At 38.9% G+C, this 22,404-nt stretch overlaps 1 protein-coding gene across 1 annotated transcript in view; it reads left to right on the forward strand.

The window, feature by feature from the left end:
* The window catches only part of KIF21A (kinesin family member 21A), a 101,163-nt gene extending 79,233 nt beyond the window's left edge, over positions 1-21,930 (forward strand). The window contains 10 exon segments of the mRNA XM_068400616.1: positions 7-224; positions 4,258-4,368; positions 6,644-6,682; positions 8,730-8,866; positions 10,824-11,004; positions 11,307-11,471; positions 12,543-12,660; positions 15,198-15,368; positions 18,388-18,587; positions 20,654-21,930. Of these exon segments, the coding sequence (XP_068256717.1) occupies positions 7-224; positions 4,258-4,368; positions 6,644-6,682; positions 8,730-8,866; positions 10,824-11,004; positions 11,307-11,471; positions 12,543-12,660; positions 15,198-15,368; positions 18,388-18,587; positions 20,654-20,747 (1,434 nt within the window). The 3' untranslated portion in view covers positions 20,748-21,930.
* The last annotated feature ends 474 nt before the right edge of the window (positions 21,931-22,404 follow it).

The raw sequence follows: 22,404 nt of genomic DNA on the forward strand, positions 1-22,404 counted from the left end.
CTCCAGGCCCGCCGGAGGACCACTACCCAGATGGAATTGCTGTATGCAGACAGCAGCGATTTACTCTCTGACATCAGTGCTGCAGACTCTACTTTGGCTCGCCCTCTTGCATCAGTTGCAGAAACCCAAGAGAGTGGGATGGCTGCTGACACAAATGATACTTCTGCTAGGGACAGAGAGTTTATTCCCCCCCCATCTGGCTTACCTTCTAAGATAGGCAGCATGTAAGTTTGGCCATGCTGTACTAATTATCCTTCGCTTTTAAAAAATGCATGTTGCCAATTTCTAGTAATCTATTATTTTGACGTTACAAAGGAGGTTGATACACTTGAAGCTTACTAAATAATACTGACAAAGCTCTTCCTTCTTTTGTACCATCGCCACTCTAGAAAGTATATATGGACTGTTGTAAGTAACGTGTTTCTTACTGAAGAAATAAGTTATGTTGCTTTGTCATAGTAAAATTATTGTAGCCTTGTTTCTAAGTAGTGGGAAAAATCCATCTAGTACCTTGGATTCTTTGCTTCATTAGTGCTATGGGAAATGCACATTCTAGGGATGTAGTGAGAATCTGCTTAGAACAGCAGAGAGATAAAAAAAAAACAACACCCCAAAACCCAATGCAAAATCTTTATATAATGTAGTGATAGTATCTGTATATGGTCCTAACTATTAGGTAAAATCTTTGTGAGTCATCTTGTGTGGACCATGCTTAAAATGAAGAAGTCTATACAATAGTAGAGCATACAAGTGTAAAGTTGAAAGAAACATGTTGGATATTATGAATCCTCAAAAATACTTTCTATTTGCAGGGTTGAACTGACCTGCAAAACAGTTTCACTAATTGAAAGCATTACTTGATGCCAAATAGAACTAAAAACATTATTTTACTCTTCTTACTTTGGGGCCAGCAGGTCTCTCTCACGTGCACTCTCTTTTTTTTCACTTGCTCTTGCTGTTCTTTTATCTCTACCAATATCACTGCTGGGTTATTATGCCATTCACTGCTAGAGACCCTTTTCTTGGCTTTTTAGGTACTAGCTCCTGTATTGCACAAATTCATGCGCAAACTGAATGCACTTGCCACATTCAGTGATATGGAAAACCTGTATCCCATAGCTATCTTCATGTTACAGATTCTGGAATTATTTCACTATCTGTCCTACTTGCATAATATTTTTACAGCAGTCTCCATTTAATGTACATCTGCAATTTGTATTATTTTTAACATGTATTTCTGGCATGTGCTTGAGGTGGCAATTATGAACAGTAAAACACTGCTGACAGCAATTATTAACCCATGCTGATGGCTTCAGTGCATTTTACAAGTAGAATCTGCTTGGAAAGAATGCTCTTGGGAGTGAGGATAGATGGAGAAACCCACTTGTTTCAGCAGTTAGTGTGAGATCACTAGAGACTTTTGAAGCTTCAAGATTTAAAACATCAAGTGTTATGACCTGGCATCCAAGACTCAGGTAATGCCAACTTTTGCCTCACTCCATTTTCTAGAATGAATCCATTTGTGAAAACGAGCCAACAATGAGGCAAAAGTGCATTCTGTGAGCATTAGAGTTATGCACTATCAATAAAACGATTCAATTGGCAGTAGGGCTCACATATATTTTGGTTTGTTATTGATCATGTTTTAGCAGATAAGTGATCAAAAATTCCCACAATCAGTCTGCAGTGACTTCCTCACTGTAATTAAATCCTTTTTCAGAACTAGAACTCAGTATACTTTATACAGTATTGCTGTTTTTGCTGGTCACTGGTCATTGTTGAAGAAAGCTTGTCTGTGAGCCATCTGGCCTTCCTATGTGGGCCTGTAGGGCCATCATATCTCTTGTAATAAAATACATTCTTCTGGAGCACAGTGTGGTCTTATCTGCATAAACATTATCTCCCTTGTGCCACTTACTAAAGTGGCATTCAGGGATGTAGAAGCAGTAACAGTTATCCAAAATATACATTGTCTGGAAGCAACAGAAATTATTTATATGCTTATGGTGAAAATTTAGGTGTCTGCAGATGTACAAAACCGCTCCACTCTGGAAACCCCTCAGTTTTCTCAGATCTGTGGTGGTTCAGAGAGGCACCTAAATGCATGTGGGCAACAGTTAGTTTGGTTGGAATTCTGTTTACAAAGATGGGTAGTGCTGTTGTCCTTTGATATGCTCGACTCATCTACAGCAGCCTCTTCAGAGTACAGTGATCACCTGTAGGTCTTGTGCCAGCTCTGTTCAGATGTCTGATACCCTGGGAAATCTAAAAGGGCACTGGAAACCTGTAATTAGGTGTGTGTCTTTCTCCTTTTCATGAGGTCATTGACATCATGCACCTGTTTTTTACATCTGTGCTTAGGAAGTTCATTCCAGTGAGAATGCTGCATTTTTTATAATACCTGCATTTCCAGGCTTTTAAAAAACAATTTGTAATATGATCATGCTCTTCACACCTTCATCTGAGGATGTGCCACTGTGGAGTCAAAGATGGAAGACATAGGGGGCAGGTAGAGAGTGAGCAAGAGGGAGCTAGCTCCATGTCTGAGTATTCAGGATGCTGGTGTGAGGCAGAGGATCTTGGGTTCCAGTTTCTGGTGTGGTTTATTTAATCTAGTAGCTGCACAGTAAACACATAGGCAACTGTGGCCATGGAGACTATAACCCAAGTTTGTACTCCTTGCTGAAAGATCTAGCTATCAGGCTGATCATAGGATTTGCCTTGTCACCCCAGGAATTCCGCATTCCTAAATGCGTACTGGTCCAGCATAAGAGAGGGAGGGAGTGTGTCTGCTCCACTCTTTATGTCCTTTGCAGAGTATGCCTGGAAGTAAGGGAGCCCTGCAGAGAAATGGGTGCTCTGGCCTTGAGGAGAGAATTGAACGAGGCTTCCCCTTCTTGTTGTGTACTTTAACTGCTAGGCTTTTGTGCAAAACCAGACAGGTTATCACTTGTCCTCCTTTTCCTGTCTTTCAAAGACCCTAGGAGGACTCTAGGGTCTGCACGCAACTCTTGGCACTAGATCCTACAGGTAGGACCTTTACCTTCTGATTAAAGCTTGTGTTCATTGTGCACGTCATCACTTGAGACAGTCTCAGCTGCTTGAGTCAAGTAGCTGTTCTTGGTTGTGCTCTCCTTGGTAAATCATGTTATTCTGCATGCCAGTCCCTACACGGATTTTACATAGCACAGACTTCCTCTCAAGGGAAACTGGTACAGCTTTTCTCATGTAGCGAAGTTGCAGCTATGTAAATCCAGCACCTGTAGAGCTCTGAGACCAGATGCTAATAACTGTGTCAGGCAGGTGGCCTGCCAACTGAGCTTTGCTTAATAAAGTCGTGTGGCACAAAAGCACTTTCAGAATCTGCTTTTTCTCTTTTAGTAAGTGTTTCTGGTCCTTATATTAGTAGAAACAACTTCTAAACACAAGAAAAAAAGATAAAGCAAAGCGAATCTTACTTTTCTGATTGCCTGGCTAGTGAGAAACGGGAGTTCAGAAGAGGGGAGACCATCCAGATTTCCTTCTTTTTTTATCTAACTGTGGTGAATTGATGACATTTGGGTGTCAGCATTAATGTTGCATTCCTGATCTTTTCGCTATTTTTAATGGGGAGCAAAAGGCTGGGAGAAAGACCACAGTGACTGTGACCTGGAATTATTTCAGAGAAACAACTAGAGAGACAAAAGAGGGATGGAAAGCAAGGAAGAAGGGATGGGGAGGGGGAATGAGGAGAAGCAATGTTATAATAGTCAGGCTGTCAAGGGGAAATACTTTTTCTTACTTCCTAATTTTGAATGATATGGAAACATGAATATGTTAATGCAAAGTTTAATTCATATGTAAGAGTCATCGTGATTTCTCTGTTCATGTCTGTAAGTGGTCCATTGTAGATGAAAGTTGTGGAATCTGAAATTTTAGATCTTTGTCAGACCTTCCATCTTTCCCATGGTCTTAATTTGAGATGCATACTCCACTGTATTTCTTTTAGTCAGTCTCTTTTATTATTGAATTAGTAGATGTCCTCTGCATATTCCGTATCTGGCTTTTCATATGTTGATGAACTGTGAAAGTTAATAAACTTGGTGTATTTTTATATTAAAATGTGAGAACACATTTAGAGTCTGTAGATTCAAGAGAGATAATAATAAATTAAGCACATTTTGAAATTTGAAATCTGAGTGGGAGGATGACAGCTAATGTAAGAAAAGCAAGTTTGTAAAGGGCATTAAAGTAAGATAATGATTCTTCTTGCTTTAGTTCTAGACAGCCATCTCTATCAGAGAAGAAGATACCTGAGCCTTCACCTTTAGCAAAGAGAAAAGCCTATGAGAAAACAATGGAAAAGACAAAGGCAAAAGAACAGAAACTGTAAGATTCTTTTAAATTTATTTTCCCTGAAATGATTTAAACCTTGTGTATATTTTTTTGAAATATAAATCTGTATTTTTCTATTTCTTTAATTCTAGGACAGATTTTATTGTTGGCAGTGAAATCATTCACTGCACAACTTCTGTGTGGTTTGTTTTTTTTTTCCCAGAGCATTTTTCAGTACAAAATAACTCGGGATCAGAGCCCTGAGAAGATGTCTTTTGGAGCATTTGCAAATGACTTTTTTGTTTGTTTGTTTGTTTTTAAAAGAAAGTGAAGTCATCAATTTCTCTAAGAAACTGCAGTTTTATAAGAATTTCTTCGTTTTATATGTGTGTTTTCTGCCTGGAGCTTTTGCTGTTAGCAAGTAAACTTTTGAACGTTGTGCCACCTTGCAGTCTGCAACAGTTTGTAGTCTTCAAGTTTATTACCTTCTCTAGGAACCATCTGTAGCTAGCATTATAATTTTATTTATTTGCATAAGAAAAGAGCATCTAACATTTGAGGCATGTTGCATTTAACTTCTCTAACCATTCATAACCTGTTAAAGAAGATGTTCTTTTTTTCTTGTAGCTCAGATTCTGGAACCCCAGAGACTAGTCTGTCACCTCCTACTTCCCCACCAAGCCGGCCCCGTAATGAAATGAATGTTTTTAGTTGTCTTACTGTTTCTCAGGGAAACACATCAGTTCAGCAGGATAAGTAAGTCACAGAGGGAAGCCTCAGCCCCCAACCAGGGAATTGCAAAGTGCACTCAGTGTAGTATCTGTTAGATATTTTGCCCTTCTCCTGCAAGACCGGAGGAGACATTTCTTGTGTTTTCGTGTAGGTTTCAAAGAAAATATTTTAAACTTCCATGGAATGTTGTAAAAATTCAAGAAAAGCAATTTCCTGCTGAACCTTGTTTCCTGTTTTCTAGGCTACGTCTGGTATTTGTAGTTTTAAACCCAACATAGAAAAGAACGGTAGAATTCTTAGATGTATGTGTATTTGTGTGCGTGCTTACACTTGAAAGTAGGATTTAGCTGACAGTTTAGGAAAGAGTGCTTTTGACAGTTCATCGGTTACTCCAGTGTCACTCCGAGTGCCGTCACAACAGCACCTCGGAGGATGGGATGTTGAAATGGCTAGAACACAGTGGTTTAGAGATTATCCAAATTATTGAACAGACCGACTTTAGGAGGTGATCTGGAGGAGCAAGTGATATTCGTACCTTGTTTAGAAGAAGTAGAGCTCAGTTCCCTGGCATGTTAGGCATCTGCTTCTGTAGCAGCATTACTCCAAATTGCAGTGGACTTGACTTGAGCAGAATCTATATTGCAGGTTTCAGTACTGGTACTAATGCCATGCAGCGCTTACGAACTGCAACTCAAACTTAGAATAAACCTCTAGTTCTGACTGTAGCAAGACAAGAAATTGCTCTTGTCTGTTTACACTATTGTTTTCTATAAAACTTTGTTTTTTTTCAGTGGCCTACAGAGTCACCACGCTGTAGCTTGCAAAGCTTCCAGTAGTTTAACTGTGTTTGCAACTTCCTTGTCTTAGCTACGTTACCTTTGTCTTATTGCTAACTCCCACCTAACCCTTTTCATTTTCTCTGGACTGACTTTGAAGTCAAAGTGAAACTGCTGAATCTGTTTGAGTTGAGTTGAAAATGAAGGACAACTTAAGACATACTGCAAATGTTCATGTCTGGGGGGTATTTTTTCTTGTTGTGTGTTTTCTTATCTTTATTTTTAAACATTTTTTGAAAATGAGAGGTGAAGGATTTTGAACTTATGATCATTTGCAAATTGCTGTTCTTATTTCAGTGGGCTATCAATATGTTTAATATTTATATTTCTATGATTAACATTTTACACGTTTCTTCTACACTTAACAGGCATTGATGTTCAGAAATTTTTTTTCCTTTTGATATTTTCAACAAGCACTATGTTACAGACATGAAATCATGCATCCATCTTCTCCTTTGTTGCCTTCTGTAAGAAGATGTTGGGGAAATACGAAATGGCTTAGCTGGTGTTGCTCAGCTTCTTGGGCTGGCACAGTCTACCAGTGTAACTTACTGCCGAAAGTGCTATTTTAAGATTATTATTCCCCCCCCCCCATATTATCATGGGTTTAAGGTATACCCTGAGCAATGCTGCATACTGGTTGTGGATTCGCATTGCTTTTCTGAATTGGCCATGCTGTTGTTTGTTCTTCTCGTATGGAGGCTTTACTTTGCTGATACCTATATTCTTTCTCCTCATAATTCCACCACTGTTGACTGTAGGTCTGATGAAAGTGATTCCTCTCTGTCGGAGGTACACAGGTACTCTCTCTTTCTCTTTTCTGTTTTCTTGGCATCTCTCACTGAAGTTATTCCAGTTCTTAGGAAATTTCATTTTGCTGCATGGATTTTCTTGATACTTGTGCACTGTACCTCTTTTGCTTTTGCCAGAAGTTTAAAAATCTGAAATTTTGGTCAAGCATGTCTCCCTCTCTGCTTTTTTAGGGTGTTCCTTGTTGTTGTTGAGCATATCAGATTTTTTTTTTTTTTAATGAAGTATGTTATAAACCTTTCCTTAGACATATCCTTTCTGTTTTCTTTTAAAAGGAGGAGCAGACATTTTCTTAGGTTTTATGTGCTTCTCTCTTTCTTTGTTTTTCTTGTTCAGTTGGATGCTTTGGTCACTAAAAATTAAATCCTAGTGTAAATAAAAATGAGTAGGTTTTTTATTATGTGTTTCTGACAGAATGCACAGTGGCCTAAGAGATGAAAGAAGTGTCCGCACTCATGTTCCGAAGCTGTGGCGTAGGATTTTGGTACTCAGTAAAAAGTTAATTTATCAAAAGAAGGGCAGTCAAAGGGCTAATAATAATGTGATGGTGGCTTTGTCTGGTCATTGTAGTAGTCGTGGCATTTTTTGTCTGTAGATTTCAGAGCACTGCACATAGGTAGATAAATAGCTCCGGGACATGTGTTTTACATGGCTTGTCAAGGGAATGAGTGGGTAAGAACAGCAGAAGGAATAACTCAATCTAGAGGCAGCATGATCCACTGGGGAATACTACAGAGAAAACCATATTAGTTTTGTGTGGTGTTAAAAAACAAAAGCATACAGTCCTAAATTAATAATAATAATAATAAATTGTTCCCGTATTCTTGAAAACATAAAAAGGTGCAGATTGAAAGGTGAATGCCTTTCCAAAATGAGGAAGTTAAAGTCAAACAACTTAAGGCAATATTAATATTAGTAAAATCTATAAAAGGATTGTGGAGGAGTAATGAAGTATATGAATGAAGTTGTCCTGAGCGGTAAAAATGTATAAAATAATTTCTAAGACTCTGCTAGATAAACCAGCTAATTGTCACAAAGTTAGATAGTATCAGGAAGGACTTTTTCCTTCCTGTAGCAAGCTTCTGGGCAATATTATGGAATTTTCACATTTTCCTAAAGCATCTGACACTCGTTTTTTTTTTTTTGTGAGATAGGGCTATGGCTTAGTTCCTTTTTTTCACAGTTACGTGTGTAATCCCCAGCAAAGCATGACAGTGAACCTTCACTGCAAGCTGATCAGGTCACAGCATTGTGTTGCATGTTTGTGGGTGTTACTTTGAGGCTTTATTACACTTCACAGACATCAGTGGAGTTAGTGTGTGTGTGCAGTTGTACGCATGGAATTTTAGACTGATAATAACTTTTGTTTGGTGATGAACTGTGATCTTTTTTTCAGGCTGAGTTACAGTCTTTTGGCATCACCACAGAACTAGCTACAAATCCCCAGGAAGATTCCTCTGGGGTATCAGTACTCCAACCATACTCCCTTTTAGCCATTAGAGTACAAGTGTGGCGTTGGGTACAGGGTGCAGTAGGAAACTTACTCAGGCACACAAGTTAGCAGCAGTTCTCCAAGCCTGCCCATAGAAGGCAGTTGATGTGAAATGCCTGCTGAATTTGGAATTGGTAGTGTACACTACACTTGCTCTTTTTTTTCAGATGTGCTATTTAGAGTAAGACTTTATGCAAAAAGACTAGACTAAGTCTATACAATTTGCAGTCTTAAGGTTGGTCCTGTGAATCCAGGAGCTTTAAGCATCCTGGTTCTTTCAGCATTACTCAGACTTTCCCATATACCCAATACTCAGCATCTTGTCTTTTTCGTTGGTTTGTTTTTGTATGTGATTTCCTTTAACTGATAGTTCAGAGTTGACACTTGTTGAAGCTGAACAGTAAAAGTCCTTACATAGTTTATGAAAGGCACTCAGCTGTTCTGCCCATGCAAGAAAATGATTAATTTTTTTCCCTACATTTAAGTAAATTAATTTGATTCGTGTCTGTTACTATGCCCAACTCACATTCTCTTTTTCTCTTTAGGGGGATAATTAACCCGTTCCCTCCTTCAAAATGTATCAGATCATCCCCGCTTCAGTGTGTCTATACAGCTGAAGGACATACAAAGGCTGTGCTTTGTGTTGATGCAACTGGTGATCTTCTCTTCACTGGATCTAAAGGTTAGGCAAGCTACATGTATCTGTGCTGCCTACAGAGGCTGCTTTGACAACTTGGGGTATTGTGAAATTCTCAGTTTGTGCTTAGTGCCGTAAACACACTAGAAAATTGTGAGGATCCATTTTGCAACATAAGCTGAAGAAGGATTTACAGTAATTATCTACAGGTTTTTAATTCCAACGGGTAGTATATGGCTGTTTATTTGTGGTGGAAAAAGTAACTCTCAAGAATAACATTAACATTTGTTGAGTGATATGGTGGAACCAATCATGGGAACATGTGCGTGCATGGTGTGCAATGCAAAGTAATAGCCTCAAGGTAGGGGTAGATGTGGAAATTAGCACATCTTTGGCTGTGCTACCTACTTCCTGCTATAGTTGATTCTGTGAGCAGAGCTAGGGCCATTTTCTGCCTCCCCTGTGCACTTTGTCCTGTCCCTTGTGGGTATAGGAGTTGTATGGCTGTTGTGGGAGGGGTTAGATCTAGTCATCACTAAATTCCCTACCAGATGGTGGAGCCATGCAACTCTTCAAGCTGGTGGAAATAGTGTTTTGGAAGGAAGGTGCAGTTTCTGTGGCTATTCTACTACCAGACTGTTAAAAATACCAAGACACTTTCTTACAGTGAATTGGCATTGGTCTAATAAGTTTTAAGCCAATGTTTTAGCATTTGTGCAAGTGGATACAAATGCAAAAAAAGGATGTATTTCTAGTTTCTGTAAATGTTGCTTGGTTAATTTGTATTGAGATTTCAAATATAGTGGCTATGTGGAAAAAAAAAGGCTTTTAAATTTACTTTTTTTTATTTTACATGCAGAGTTGTGTTCTAAAGGGTTTGTTTTTAACATAAGGATGCTTGCAGATGTTGTAAATATTTGATCTTTCTTGTCATATGCAAGCTTCCCATATTTATGGAAGAATTTTTCCTGTGTATATCTTTGGAGGGGAAAACTTTACAAAGTATACTTGTACTCAAGAGTACAAGAGTGTAGAAAGCAGTTTAATTAAAGTTAAGTCTTTTGGAAATTGTTGCTGAAGCAGAAAGCCTTAGCTCACTGACAGCCGTAACACTAGCAGCCAGTGCCAATTCAGGGATGCCAATAAGCTTTCAGGTGCATTGCGGATATTGGGCTCTGGTCTTGATAGTTGGGATTTTTAAAGTGACTGACGAGTTCTTGGTATACTTACCTTCTTCATGGTCTTGTAAACACTGCCTACACGTGAAGTTTTCTCTTCATCCTCCCAGTACTTATTCCAGTAAAAATGTACTTCTAAAATTTATGGAGTGATACAGACATGGTACAACAAGGAGAGTTTCCTGTGTGGACTCTATTTGTGTTGCAAAAGTCTTGAAAACTTCTAGGCATCTGGGCCCTTAGCACACAAAATGTTGCAGTATTTAAATTCCTTTGCTACTGAATGAAAACTGTGACTAAAGCACTTTCACTAAAGCACCAAATAGTTTGGACCACTTCTCGTCTTTGTAATTTTGTTTCAGTTGTCAGTCCTCTGTCAGGCTGAGGCTCAAAGGCCCTTCTGAACTATGTTCTTGATGAAGAATCCTTGAATTAAAATAGAGTAGTTCTCTTGATCTGTCATCATCTAAACTTCACAGCCTCCAAACTGTCTGTTTGAGAGTTTGGGGTTGACATGGGATTTTATCCTTTTAAAATGCTATGGGAACTAATATGCGCATCTTCAACATGACATTTAATGATTATCCTTGCGTAGTTTTGATGGTAGATGATACCCATGTGTACTGTACAAAACCAGATTAATTAAATGTGTCTTTTAAAGTGCCTGCCAAAATGGAGGGTTGTGTATGAGTGCAAATGAATGTATGAACTTTTTTAAAATCAATTGAATTTTGGAAAAACATGTTTCTGTGGCATTTCATTGTTGGTTTTTGTTTGTTTCTTTGTTTAAATTTTTTTTTCCCTTTTTGCTTGTCTTTATTTAGATCGTACCTGTAAAGTCTGGAATCTGGTAACTGGACAAGAGATTATGTCTCTGGGGGGTCATCCAAATAACGTTGTTTCTGTAAAATATTGCAACTACACCAGCCTGGTTTTCACAGTCTCAACCTCCTATATCAAGGTGTGGGACATCAGAGATTCTGCTAAGTGCATTCGGACATTGACGTAAGTATGCTAAACCTCGAATGCCAAGAGTTTAAATGAATCTTACTTTTAGATAAAAAAAAATATTCGATTTAATTCAATAGTGCAGCACAGTGTAATTTAAGTACACTGTTTGGGGCTGGAGGCTTTCTTTACATGTTCAGGTTAAGTCAGCGTAGGGTATTGGTAATATATGGAAACGCAAAACAATTTGCATTCATGCCTGTAGTGTTTTATCAGATGTTTAGTATTCATAATTGGCTTATTGTGAATACATAATAAGGGAGTTTGTTTTCTCCACCCCGCCCTGCTCCTGTCCTCAGGTCTTCGGGACAGGCGATGCCTGGTGATGTGTGTTCAGGAAGTACTAATAGAACAGTCACTATCCCAGCTGGAGAGAACCAGATCAATCAGATTGCACTAAATCCAACTGGCACATTCCTCTATGCAGCTGCTGGGAACTCAGTGAGGATATGGGACCTGAAAAGGTACTGAACACCAGCAGAAGAGAATGTTCTTTAGGTAGTTACATGTGCATATGAAACAAAGTCAATGAAGTGTTTCCTGTTTATGGTAATGTCCATAACCTGAGCAAAATATGGTCAAGATGTGGATCAACTAGTCCATGCCATGGTGGTTACTGAGATAATGGAGGTGCTCATGATCTCCTCATGGGTTAAGGTTATGGTGAATCGTTTCAGTAAAAATGATTGGAAAAATCGTACAATCATAGAATAGCTTGAGTTGGAAGAGACCTTTAAAGGTCATCTATTCCAATCCCCCCTGCAATGAGCAGGGACATCTTCCACTAGATCAGGTTGCTCAGAGCCTCATCCAGGCTGACCTTGAATGTTTCCAACAATGGGGCATCTGCCACCTCTCTGGGCAACCTGTTCCAGTGTTTCACCACCCTCAATGTAAAAAATTTTTTCCTAATATCTAGTCTGAATCTACCCTCTTTCAGTTTAAAACCATTACCACTTGTCCTATTGCAACAGGCTCTACTAAAAAGTCTGTCCCCATTTTTCTTATAAGCCCCCTTTAAGTACTGAAAAGACAAACACAGGAAAAGAAAAAGGACAAAACACACCGAAAGGAAAAACACAATGTTTTGTTTAAGGTAGGCACTATAAAACAGGCTCTTGTAAGGCAACAGATGTGTGAATCCTGACTAGTAATAGTTGATGAGATGATGAAAGCCAACTGATGTAATGTAATATAATATGGGGCTATGATAGCCACACTATAATAGCACTTTTCCAAACAGAACCCCCACCCAAAGAGTGCATTCAAAATACAGAGAATACTTTGAGAGGTCTGATTTATCTTTACTTTAATATTTCTTCATTCTTATTTTACATAAATAGCAGCTTTTGTTTACATCTAACATAGATTTAACCTTTACATGTAGATATGAGCAATAGAGTATATGTAACCAGGGGATGAATAGGGAAGACATGGAGAAAATAAAAAAATCCATTCTGGCAGAAACTGTGCTATAGATTTTATTGGATATATGAAAAAATAGCACATCCTCATTTCTTCCTTTATTTTTGAAGATTTCAGTCTACAGGAAAGCTAACTGGGCACCAGGGTCCTGTTATGTGTCTTACTGTAGATCGAATTTCCAATGGACAAGATCTTATTGTCACTGGTTCAAAGGATCATTATATAAAGGTAAACCATCAGTATTTGCTTATTTATTTTAACTCTTCACATCAGCATGGGATGCAGGCTTCAGCAGAAGTGACTCACATCTCCATATCTGAAATGTAATAGCCAAGATGGAAATTCTTTCATCAGTTACAGATTATGAATAATGTTCAGTCTTAATAAACGCTTATCTCTTTAGTGCTATTTTTATTTGGATGGTTGTCTGTACTTAAACTTTATCTTAATCCCCAGTAAGGTGGATATCAGGTGTATAAAGTCTTGGAGGAATACTCATAACACCTACTTTTAAGTAACATTTAGCTCTTGAAAATATCTTAAGTCTGTGCCTCTGTTTTGGAGCACAGACCTAATTGCCTCAGCAGAGACACTCTGCATGCTCCCTGCAGAATAGAGTCTGGGGTCTAGCCCAGGCTCTTGCTTAAGTGTTACCTGCGTTCTGGAGTGGGGAAGGAGGTAGAGATCAGCACATCTCAGCCAAGGTGCCCAGTCTATTTCGTGTATTCATTAGCACACAGGTTGCTCTGAGTTGTTCAAAGCATAGCCAGTGGTGTTATGGTCTTTCCTGCTTCTTGGCTTTGTGATTAATTCACTCAAGGATAGGGAATCTATTTTTAGTTTTTTTTGAGGGAGGAGGGTGGTTCCTTTTCTTTCTTTTTTTTGGTTCCACCTTAGCCAGGGGGTATTTGAACCCACAAGCTCCTGTTTCACAGGAGTATGCCCAAACCACCAGACTATGGGAACTATACATCACCTTCCCCATAAAGCTGACCCTCACACTGCAAAGAACATGTGATTCATGAGGCCAAAGGGAGAACGAGCAAGATAGTCTAGCTTGTTGTGAGAGGGTACCCTTTGTTTTGGTCTTTGTACTTCTTGCACACTGGAAAAAGTGTATAAACACAGCTGGGAGTGGAGCAGGAGCCAGATCCTGAGTGAGCTTTCTCACTGAGCTGGGATTTCTCTTTTTGACATTATACTGCAATTCTTGGACGCATGGCTGTATGCTGGGCCAGCCTCAGAAGCTTGCCTGGGAGGTGGGTGCATAGCTTGACCGTTTGGGCCATGGATTTGAATCCTATCAGCAGTCCCTATGGTTAGAGGCCAGAGGATTCTTAGGCAGTAGGGTGACAGAGAGAGGCACTCTAATAATTACTTCTGTGCACAATTCAGAATACTGGGTTAAAGAGCTGCCACCCTGGCACAGTGTGGCACCTCAGTGGGGACAGCAGGATGTGATCATCTAATGCAAGTTTGTCATGCTACAAACTCATGTGACAAGCAAGAAGGTGGAAGGGCTTTGGAAAACAGAGCTGTCAACAGTCAGAAAAGTCATGAGGCCGCCTGCTTCTTGACTTACACCACTAGAATATCCACAGATATTTTGGCCATGTGTATGTGCTGCAGAGTAGTGGGTGTTCTGCAAGGTGAACACGTCCATAATTGTCAAGCTGCTTTGGATATTACAAATGATCTATATGTGCGTGGTCAGTGCAGCAGTTTGGGAATTCTCAGTGCTTCTCCACATGGGTAGGTCCACTGGGGTAGTAGGTCTGGTCACAAGTACTGCTTTTGCCTGCCACGGAAAACTACTGTCTTGTCTACTGAGCCAGAAATATTCATCACCCCTGTCTAAGTGCCTAAGTTTTCTGGTGTATCATTGAACTTTTTTGTTACAACTGGAACTGATGCATGTTAATTGAATGTGGTAACTTTTAAAATACCTTCAACTGACTTAAGGTATTCTTTTACACTACCAAGCTGTCCCTTTTTTACTGCCAAGCTTATTAATTTTAAAAGGTCAATGAAGAGCAAATAATAGGGGATGAAGTCTGACATTTGCTTATGAAACAGGTAGTGGTTTAAAAAGTTATGGCTCATCTGTTCCTCCTCACCTCAGTCTAACTGGATGAGTTCTGCCTTGCTATAATGCAAAATGAAGCAGGGCTGCTCACACTGCTGCTCTAGGGACAAAGAGCTGATGGGGTTGATTATGGCTTAAATTGTTAAAATGGCCTTACTTAAAGAATTTGTTTTAAGACCCCATTCTTGGAGCACAGGCAAGGAGAGAGGTGTGTCTAGCCCATGGAAAGCATCGGCCTGTAATGGTATGTAACCTTTGCCAAAACACCTTGTCCAGAACAATGTATTAATGCCTCTTCCTGCAGCTGCCTGTACAGTTCTCCCAGTGTGAGTCATGTTTCCCATACTCACTTATGAGCTTTGTTTCTCTAGCCCACCACATGGTATATATAGGCTCTTCCTTGTGAAGACACTATATTTCATAACCAAGTAGTAGCACTTCTTCCCAGAGTAGTCTTCTCTGAAGTCAGCGAAGCATTCTTGCTTCAGGCAAGAGGTAGAAGAGGAGAAAGGAGTTGTTCTGGTAAATAAGTTCTGTCGAATATATATCATGATACAGTGGCCTGTAATAAGACTTTCTAAGTTTTGCCCCTGAAGTTATTCACTGAAATGTCTTCCAAGCTGGTTAGATGGCAGATAATTTTGCTTAACGTATTTGATAATTTATTTATTTATTTTAGATGTTCGATGTGACTGAAGGGGCTCTTGGAAGTGTAAGTCCTACACACAATTTTGAACCTCCTCATTATGATGGCATTGAAGCACTTGCTATTATGGGATACAACCTTTTTAGTGGATCCAGAGATAATGGAATTAAGAAATGGGATTTGGCTCAAAAAGACCTTCTTCAGGTAAGGGAAAAAAAAAAATCACATGGCTAATGTGACAGTCACGCTGTAGAACTGTTTTCAGGCTGTGTAAATAGTCAGGCTCATACAATGACTATTCACTTAGCTACTGATGTTTTTATAGGGAAGGCACAGAGCACTGACTAAGAAAGAAATCAATAATGTACTTGATCTTTACACTAGGAATGCAGTTGCTTTTCTTTTCAGTGTATGTAGTGTCAGGAAATTCTGATGAAGTGGTTAGCCCTCGATTTTAGCTCTGAGTATGGGAGGTGTGGGTTTTTTTCTTCAGAATGAAGGTAGCACTTTCCTTCTATGATTGGAACCATTGGATATCCTCCTTGTCATTGACAAGTTGTTAAATTCTGGACTGGGAACTCATTAATGACAAACAATGCTTTAGATCAGGCTACAGAATATTTTCTGGTGAAGAGGGTTTACAACCTACCTCGCTCCTTCCAATCTTTTTTCTAAAAAACTTACTTGTTAGATCTCCATTCATCTTGTTATACAATGCATATGTTATGTAATGTATACAACACACACATAATAATCTGTTTGCTGTTAGAACATATTTGAGGTAAGTTTTTATAGAAAAAAGGGGGGGAGGGGCAAAAAGGATCTCAAATCCAGGGAAACTTTGAAGTTCATTGTCATTTGTCTGACATAGAGAACTTTGATTTTTGGCTACTTGCTATAAGCCAGTCTGTTCTTTTAGGTCTTATGAGAGGTTGTTGAGGTAGAGATACAATTATTTAAGCTGAGACTGTGTGAGAAACGGAAGGCAGAAAAACAAATGCCAGAAGATACTGCTGTTTTTGCAAAGGTTTTGTTAGATGCCAGTCGGTTAATTATTTTTGGAGGGAGGAGGAGCATGTATTTTATGTGCATTTAATATGCAGACTGATAGCAAGGAAACAAATAGAGTATTAAAGTTTGGGGATGTGAGAGAATAATGGACTGGTCACCTTAAGGAGAAAATTTTTCTACAGGCACACTTAGTATTCCATAAATACACAATTCTTTTAAAATTGTCCAGTTGGGTGCCAGTTCCTTTTCAGAATACTACTAAGACTTCACAGTTGAAATAAGGATTCAGAAATTCAGCTTCTTACAGAGAATCTTCACTTGGCCATATTGGGACATCTACCCTCATATCTGTCTGTCTAGGGAAATGTACTAAGCAGCTTGTTAGCAAAACCAGGAGGACTGCAGGAAAGATTTTGTATTCTCAGGGTGAGTTTATTAAAGTTGCAAGAAACATCTTCACTCTTGCATTTTAGGCTCATTAAAATATTATGCAATGTGCATTTTTGCCATTGCAATTAATTTAACATCAGAAAGAATACAGGGGTAGGGGAGAAGTAGCATGTAACGGTGGACTAGTTGTATTCCTTTTCTTATTTTCCTTTTGGTATATGTGCATTCATAATTTCTATACTTCATGTTCCACTGTCTGTTTTAAAAGTAGAACTTAATAAAAATGATCTCAGAATTCCTTCCTTTTTTTTATTTCTATAAAATATTGTGTGTTTTTCAAGGAGGTTAGAGTAAAGCATTTGACAAAACAATGTAAATAATTTTTATTCACTGTCTTGTTACGGAATGAATTAAAAAAGTGCTGTTACTTTTGCTAATCATGGGTTAATTGAGGGTGAAAGGGCCCACTGGAGGTCACACAATGCAAAGCTGGCCCGCTGATACAAGCAAGGCCAACTCTAGTTAGGTCTGGTTACTCAAGGCCTTGCCCAGCTGAGTTTTCAAAATCTCTGAGGTCACAGATTACACAGCTGTTCTGGGTGACCCATTGCAATCCTTAAACTACTCTTGTATGAATTCCACCCCCCGCCATATCCAGTCAGAATTTCTATTGTTACAACTTTCTTTTGGTGTGTACACTTGACTGTTTTAGATGAAGGAGAAAAAAAAAACAAACCACACAGCCTGAAAACAGAGCTGAGCTGCTTTAAAGTAGAAATGCCCACATTTCAACAGAGGTCCTGGTTTGGCATACATATATTAAACAAGGTCAGTCCTCTATAATTAATGAAAAGCACTTAATAAACATGCTAGTCAAAAGAACTCAGACATCATCTACTTCATTTGGTGCTATACAACCCAAGCCACAGAATGCTTCTGTGACAAAATGAAGATTTATAAGAACTCCCCCACCCAGTTTCATGAAGTGCTGCAGGACCAGACCACTGGTGTTGTGACAGCAATGTCTATTACAGATAAAGCGCTAAGATGATCCTAGAAAGCTGAATGTGCTCCATGGTATGAGAAAGGCAGCAAACCAAAGCAGCTCCTACCAAACTGAACTGGAGAAGAACCACTCTTGGTTCCCCTAAAAGACAGCAAACTTGGGCTATTATTTCCCCAGTGTTGGTATCAAATGGATGTTGTTCTCGGCTGGTCTGTGCAGCATTTTGCTTTCTGAATTAGCAGTAAAATGCTAGTGTCCTTCCTCAATAAAGAATTAATGTATTTTTGTTAAGTGCTACATCACAAAATCAATTTACAATGTGTAATGGGAAAAGAAGAAAGGAGGAAGGCAAACATAGAACCAGTTTCTGTCTCCATGGTGTATTTTTTGAGCAGTATTTTGGATTTTCTTTTTATGTGTTTTATAACTGTTTTACACAGACTTGAAACATATACAGAGACCATATGTTCAAATGTGCATTCAAATATGCATTTGAACATATGCAGATTTAGCTTTAAGCTAAACTAATTTCTGTTCCATATCAGGTCAGTTGTGCATATTGGATTTTCTTCTAGTTTTGCAGTATTATTTCACGAAGAGAAACAAACTCGTGGTATAGAAGTAGCCTCACAGAAGATAGCACCCTCCTTCCTCTAAAGGGGGAAAAGCCACAGGGGTGGGTTATACCCAGTGTCATGTAGCAAATCTTCTGCAGGACAGGAATCAGGCTCAGAACTTGGGATTTTTCCATCTCTCTGCTCGTTCCTCTAGAAGTTTTCGCAGCCCTGTGAGACTTGTCTGCCTTCTCTTTTTCAGCAAGTTCCTAATGCTCATAAAGACTGGGTGTGTGCTCTTGGCCTGGTACCTGGCACTCCGGTCCTGCTCAGCGGCTGCAGAGGAGGCACCCTTAAGCTCTGGAATGTGGATACCTTTGCACCCATTGGGGAGATGAAGGGACACGACAGCCCTATAAATGCAATCTGCACCAACTCCAGCCAGATTTTCACAGCAGCAGAGTGAGTTTTACTTTTCCATGAATCTTTCTTTTCCATGGCTTCTGCTAGAATTCTGTCCATGCAAATGCATTTAGGAGATCTTCAGTTGTGTAAGTCACTTCATAGCAGGCATAGGAAGACCTGATCCATGCCCCTAAATGCCAATAATCTACTGCAGTGATCTCCAAAGTGGGGTGCATGCACCCCAGGGGATGCACAGCATGATCCATTGGGGGACAGAAAGAAAATATTAGAACTTCAGTAGTACATGTATATAATTTATAAATTAATAAATACACATGGAGGTGTGTGCTCAAAAAATTTTTAGTGGTAGGGGTGCATGATCAAAAAAGTTTGGAGACCACTGATCTACAGGGTGGCAGGGAGAATTTGGCAATAGGTGAGAACTTTACCAGCTTGGCTGTACAGTTGGCTTGTTTACTACTAGGACTGATTCCTGACTCATGAGACTTTTTCTAAAAGCCATGGTATGTGGTGGTTGTTTGGTTTTTTGTTGGTTTGTTTTGGTGGTTTTTTTGTTGTTTTTAAGTGGGCATACAGCAGAAGCTTTGCAAGCTGTCCTACTGTCCCTTAAACACCTTGATTTGAATATTTGCTTCCTCAGTAAAAATTAGCAAATTGAGTACCCTGAAACCTCAGGGGACTTGACCAAGAAAAATGTCTCATTCTGGAGAAAGTGCAGGAGATGGCAGCAGAGCCTGTTTAGTGGAGTAGTCTGAGCACAGGAGCTGTGAAAGCCGTTGTGTTATCTTCTAGTGCCAATCGTGGAAGCCTCTGGCCTTCTGAATTGAAAGCAGGTCTTTCTGACTCAAAGCAGGATTTCAAAGTTGCCAGGTTTACACATTTGATGGCCAGTTTTTATGTTTAAGCATTAATAGATAGGGGTAGAGACATCAAAGCTTATGTCTCTGTTTGCCTAAAGATTATTAATAAATTTAGAACATACGTGCACCTGAAATTTATTCTTTATTACTAGCGAAAGAAAATCCCAGCCTGTTGGCACTTGTAACATTATGGTGAAGGTCTACAGAACTTAGGGTATTCCTGACAATTTACAGTGAAGTGAAGGCTCAAGCCAGAAAACCTCTATACTGTGATAAAGTCTGTCCTGGCTGCTGCCTCCTGGCTTTTTTTGAGGGGGTTATAAGGAATGCTTGCTAGTCATGTAACTCAATGTTTATGAGAAATTCAAAACTTCTACTTCTCTTGCACAGGATAAATTGCTATTTAACAAGACTAATTCTTTATTTTACTTTTTAATTATGATAATAGAGTTTTGTAACACATTCCTTGTGATACTTTACTTACTCATACTTTAAAATTGTGTAAATAGTGATTGTTGCCAAAAGTAGAGAATTATAGCTTGCCTCTCCTGGGCTTCCTCACTGGCACACGCTTTCCAGCACCTGGCAAAGGGTTTTGGGTTTTTTTGGGGGAGGGGTTAGGACTTTGTATAGTCTTGTGGTTCTGTGCTTTTTTTACCTTTTCTTATTATAGACTGACACCTCTCGTGCAAATAGAGCACGTTTCAGGTCCTGTTTGCTTTTACCTGTTATAACTTTTCAAACTTCTTTAACGTCAGGAAGTAGTCAGGTCCTATTGGGTCTGTCTCTCTAATTCTGTAGTACACTGGCTCTTTGCCTGTGGTCTGCTGAGTTGCAAATAGTTACATGATGGAAGCTCTTCTCTGATGTCAGTCTACTTAAGCCTATTACCATTGGCTATATTTTAAAAAATTAAGTAATAGCAGAGTAGGATTTTACTTGCCTTAGACATATAATCTTTATAGTTGCCTAGGTGGTTAAAGGTGGCAGCCAGTGACGTGATAAGGTTAGGGAATCTTAAATGTTGTACATCTTAGATTACGAAGTCTGCTGGAGGTGGAATGACCCTTGCATATCCATTAAGGAAGTCCTATTTTGCCAACAATGCCTTTCTGAATAAGACACCAAAGCTTTTAAGAAAGCTTCTCTACTTCCCCCTGCCCCACCTTTCCCATTTCCCCTGTCTCTCTCCCACACCAATTTAATTACCTAGCTCTAATACTGCTTTGTTTTGTTTTTCAGTGACCGGACTGTGAGGATCTGGAAAGCTCGAAATGTAATAGACGGACAGACCTCGGATACAGGAGATGCAAGTGAAGAACTTGCCAGTAATTGAAATGATGGGGATAAATGAATATATTGATGAATTTGAGATACACTCTATGCAGTTTGCTGCATGCTTATTAGGTAAACACTGATGACTGGAATGAACTGACAAATAAGAGTGAACTCCTCTACTAGACCTGCTGTCCTTAAAATTTGTACTGTATTTAAGAAAAAAAAAATAACCTCGTGGTAACATGCTTGTGTCAGTGGTCACATATGTATGTCTAAATATTATGGCTGAATTTGTGTGCTTATGTAACACTTGCAGTTTAAATTAACTGGAAATCAGTCTTCTCTAATGACCATCTCAAAATTATAACCTGGAGTATACAACAAAAGTGCTCTGCTGTATTTCACTCACCAGTATGATCAGCTGTTTTGCATTTTAGGGTAGCAGGGGAATGATGATGTCCCAGTAAGAAGCCTTTGATTACGACAGGCAGTTTCAAGATTCTAAAGGTCACTTCCACTGTTGTTAGGAAGGTGGAGTGAATAAAAGATGGGAAGAAGCTGTTAATGACACATCTATCTGACATGGCTGTATCCTGCTAACAGCGAATGCCGTATGATTTGTGTTAATGTTAGCATATAATCCTTGTTGATCACAGTTGTGCAGCTATGTATACTCTGTGCTCAGGACTAGAACTCAAATGCTCGTAAATTGTTATGTTTTATTGGTGTTTTGCCTATATTCTGTAATGACTAGGTGTTCTTAATGTCATGACAGAAATATATCTTAATCTATTTTTCTTATGGATTTGTTTCTATCATCTCACATTTTCTTTTTTAAAGCAAAATGTCTTTCCTTTTTATCTAATTTTATATGCTGCTAAATGTATTTTAAATACACTGTTTTGCAAACCTTGGCAGTTACTTTGAGAACTGAACCACGTGTATTGGGAAAAGCTGTGTAAATAGATGGTTGTACAAAGAAAATATCTTATCTTGTGCCTGTATGACTTTTAAAGCTCTTTAGAGTGTGGATATTGAGGGAGGATGTATTATTTACCCAACTGCTCTGAATATTAATTTGTAAATTCTGCAAATTTTAAAATTTATGTAGATTCAGACACAGTGTTTGGATATTGAGGTTTTTTTTTGGTTGTGTGTTCTTTTTTTTTCCCCAGAAAATATCAGTCTGTAAATTATAGCTTATGTAGGTAACACTTAAATAAAGATGTGAATGTGAACTACTTCTCTTTGCCTTTTTCATCATACTTCTTTATGAAAAATTCACTTCCCTTGCAAAAGCCCCGAATATAAAATGCACAATTTCACACAGTGCAGTAGAATAGTTTGCTGAGTAATATAGCCCACAGGTTGTTCTGGTACCCCATGTCTGTGTTCGCATTGGCCATTATTTGTGTTTTCATAGTACTTAGGAACCCTAGTAGGTTTCCCTCATACTAAGTACAGTATAGACTTAAAATGAAGCAGTTGGCTCCTGTTCCTAAGAGATGACGTTTCTTACCTTATTACATATGGTCTGTCAAACAAAGAAAAGTTCTGATGCCTCTTAATGATCTTAGAGGAATTATTTTCCTTCTCAGCTCAGCTTGAAAGGAGATGAAAATGCCTACTGCTTGTGATTTGAGGTTACTGATTTATTCCAAGTTTTTTGGCAGAAAGGAGTAATGATACATATTGTTAAGAAACAATGTATAGGC

Source organism: Nyctibius grandis, chromosome 5, assembly GCF_013368605.1.
Source record: "Nyctibius grandis isolate bNycGra1 chromosome 5, bNycGra1.pri, whole genome shotgun sequence".
Taxonomy (NCBI): Eukaryota; Metazoa; Chordata; class Aves; order Nyctibiiformes; family Nyctibiidae; genus Nyctibius; species Nyctibius grandis.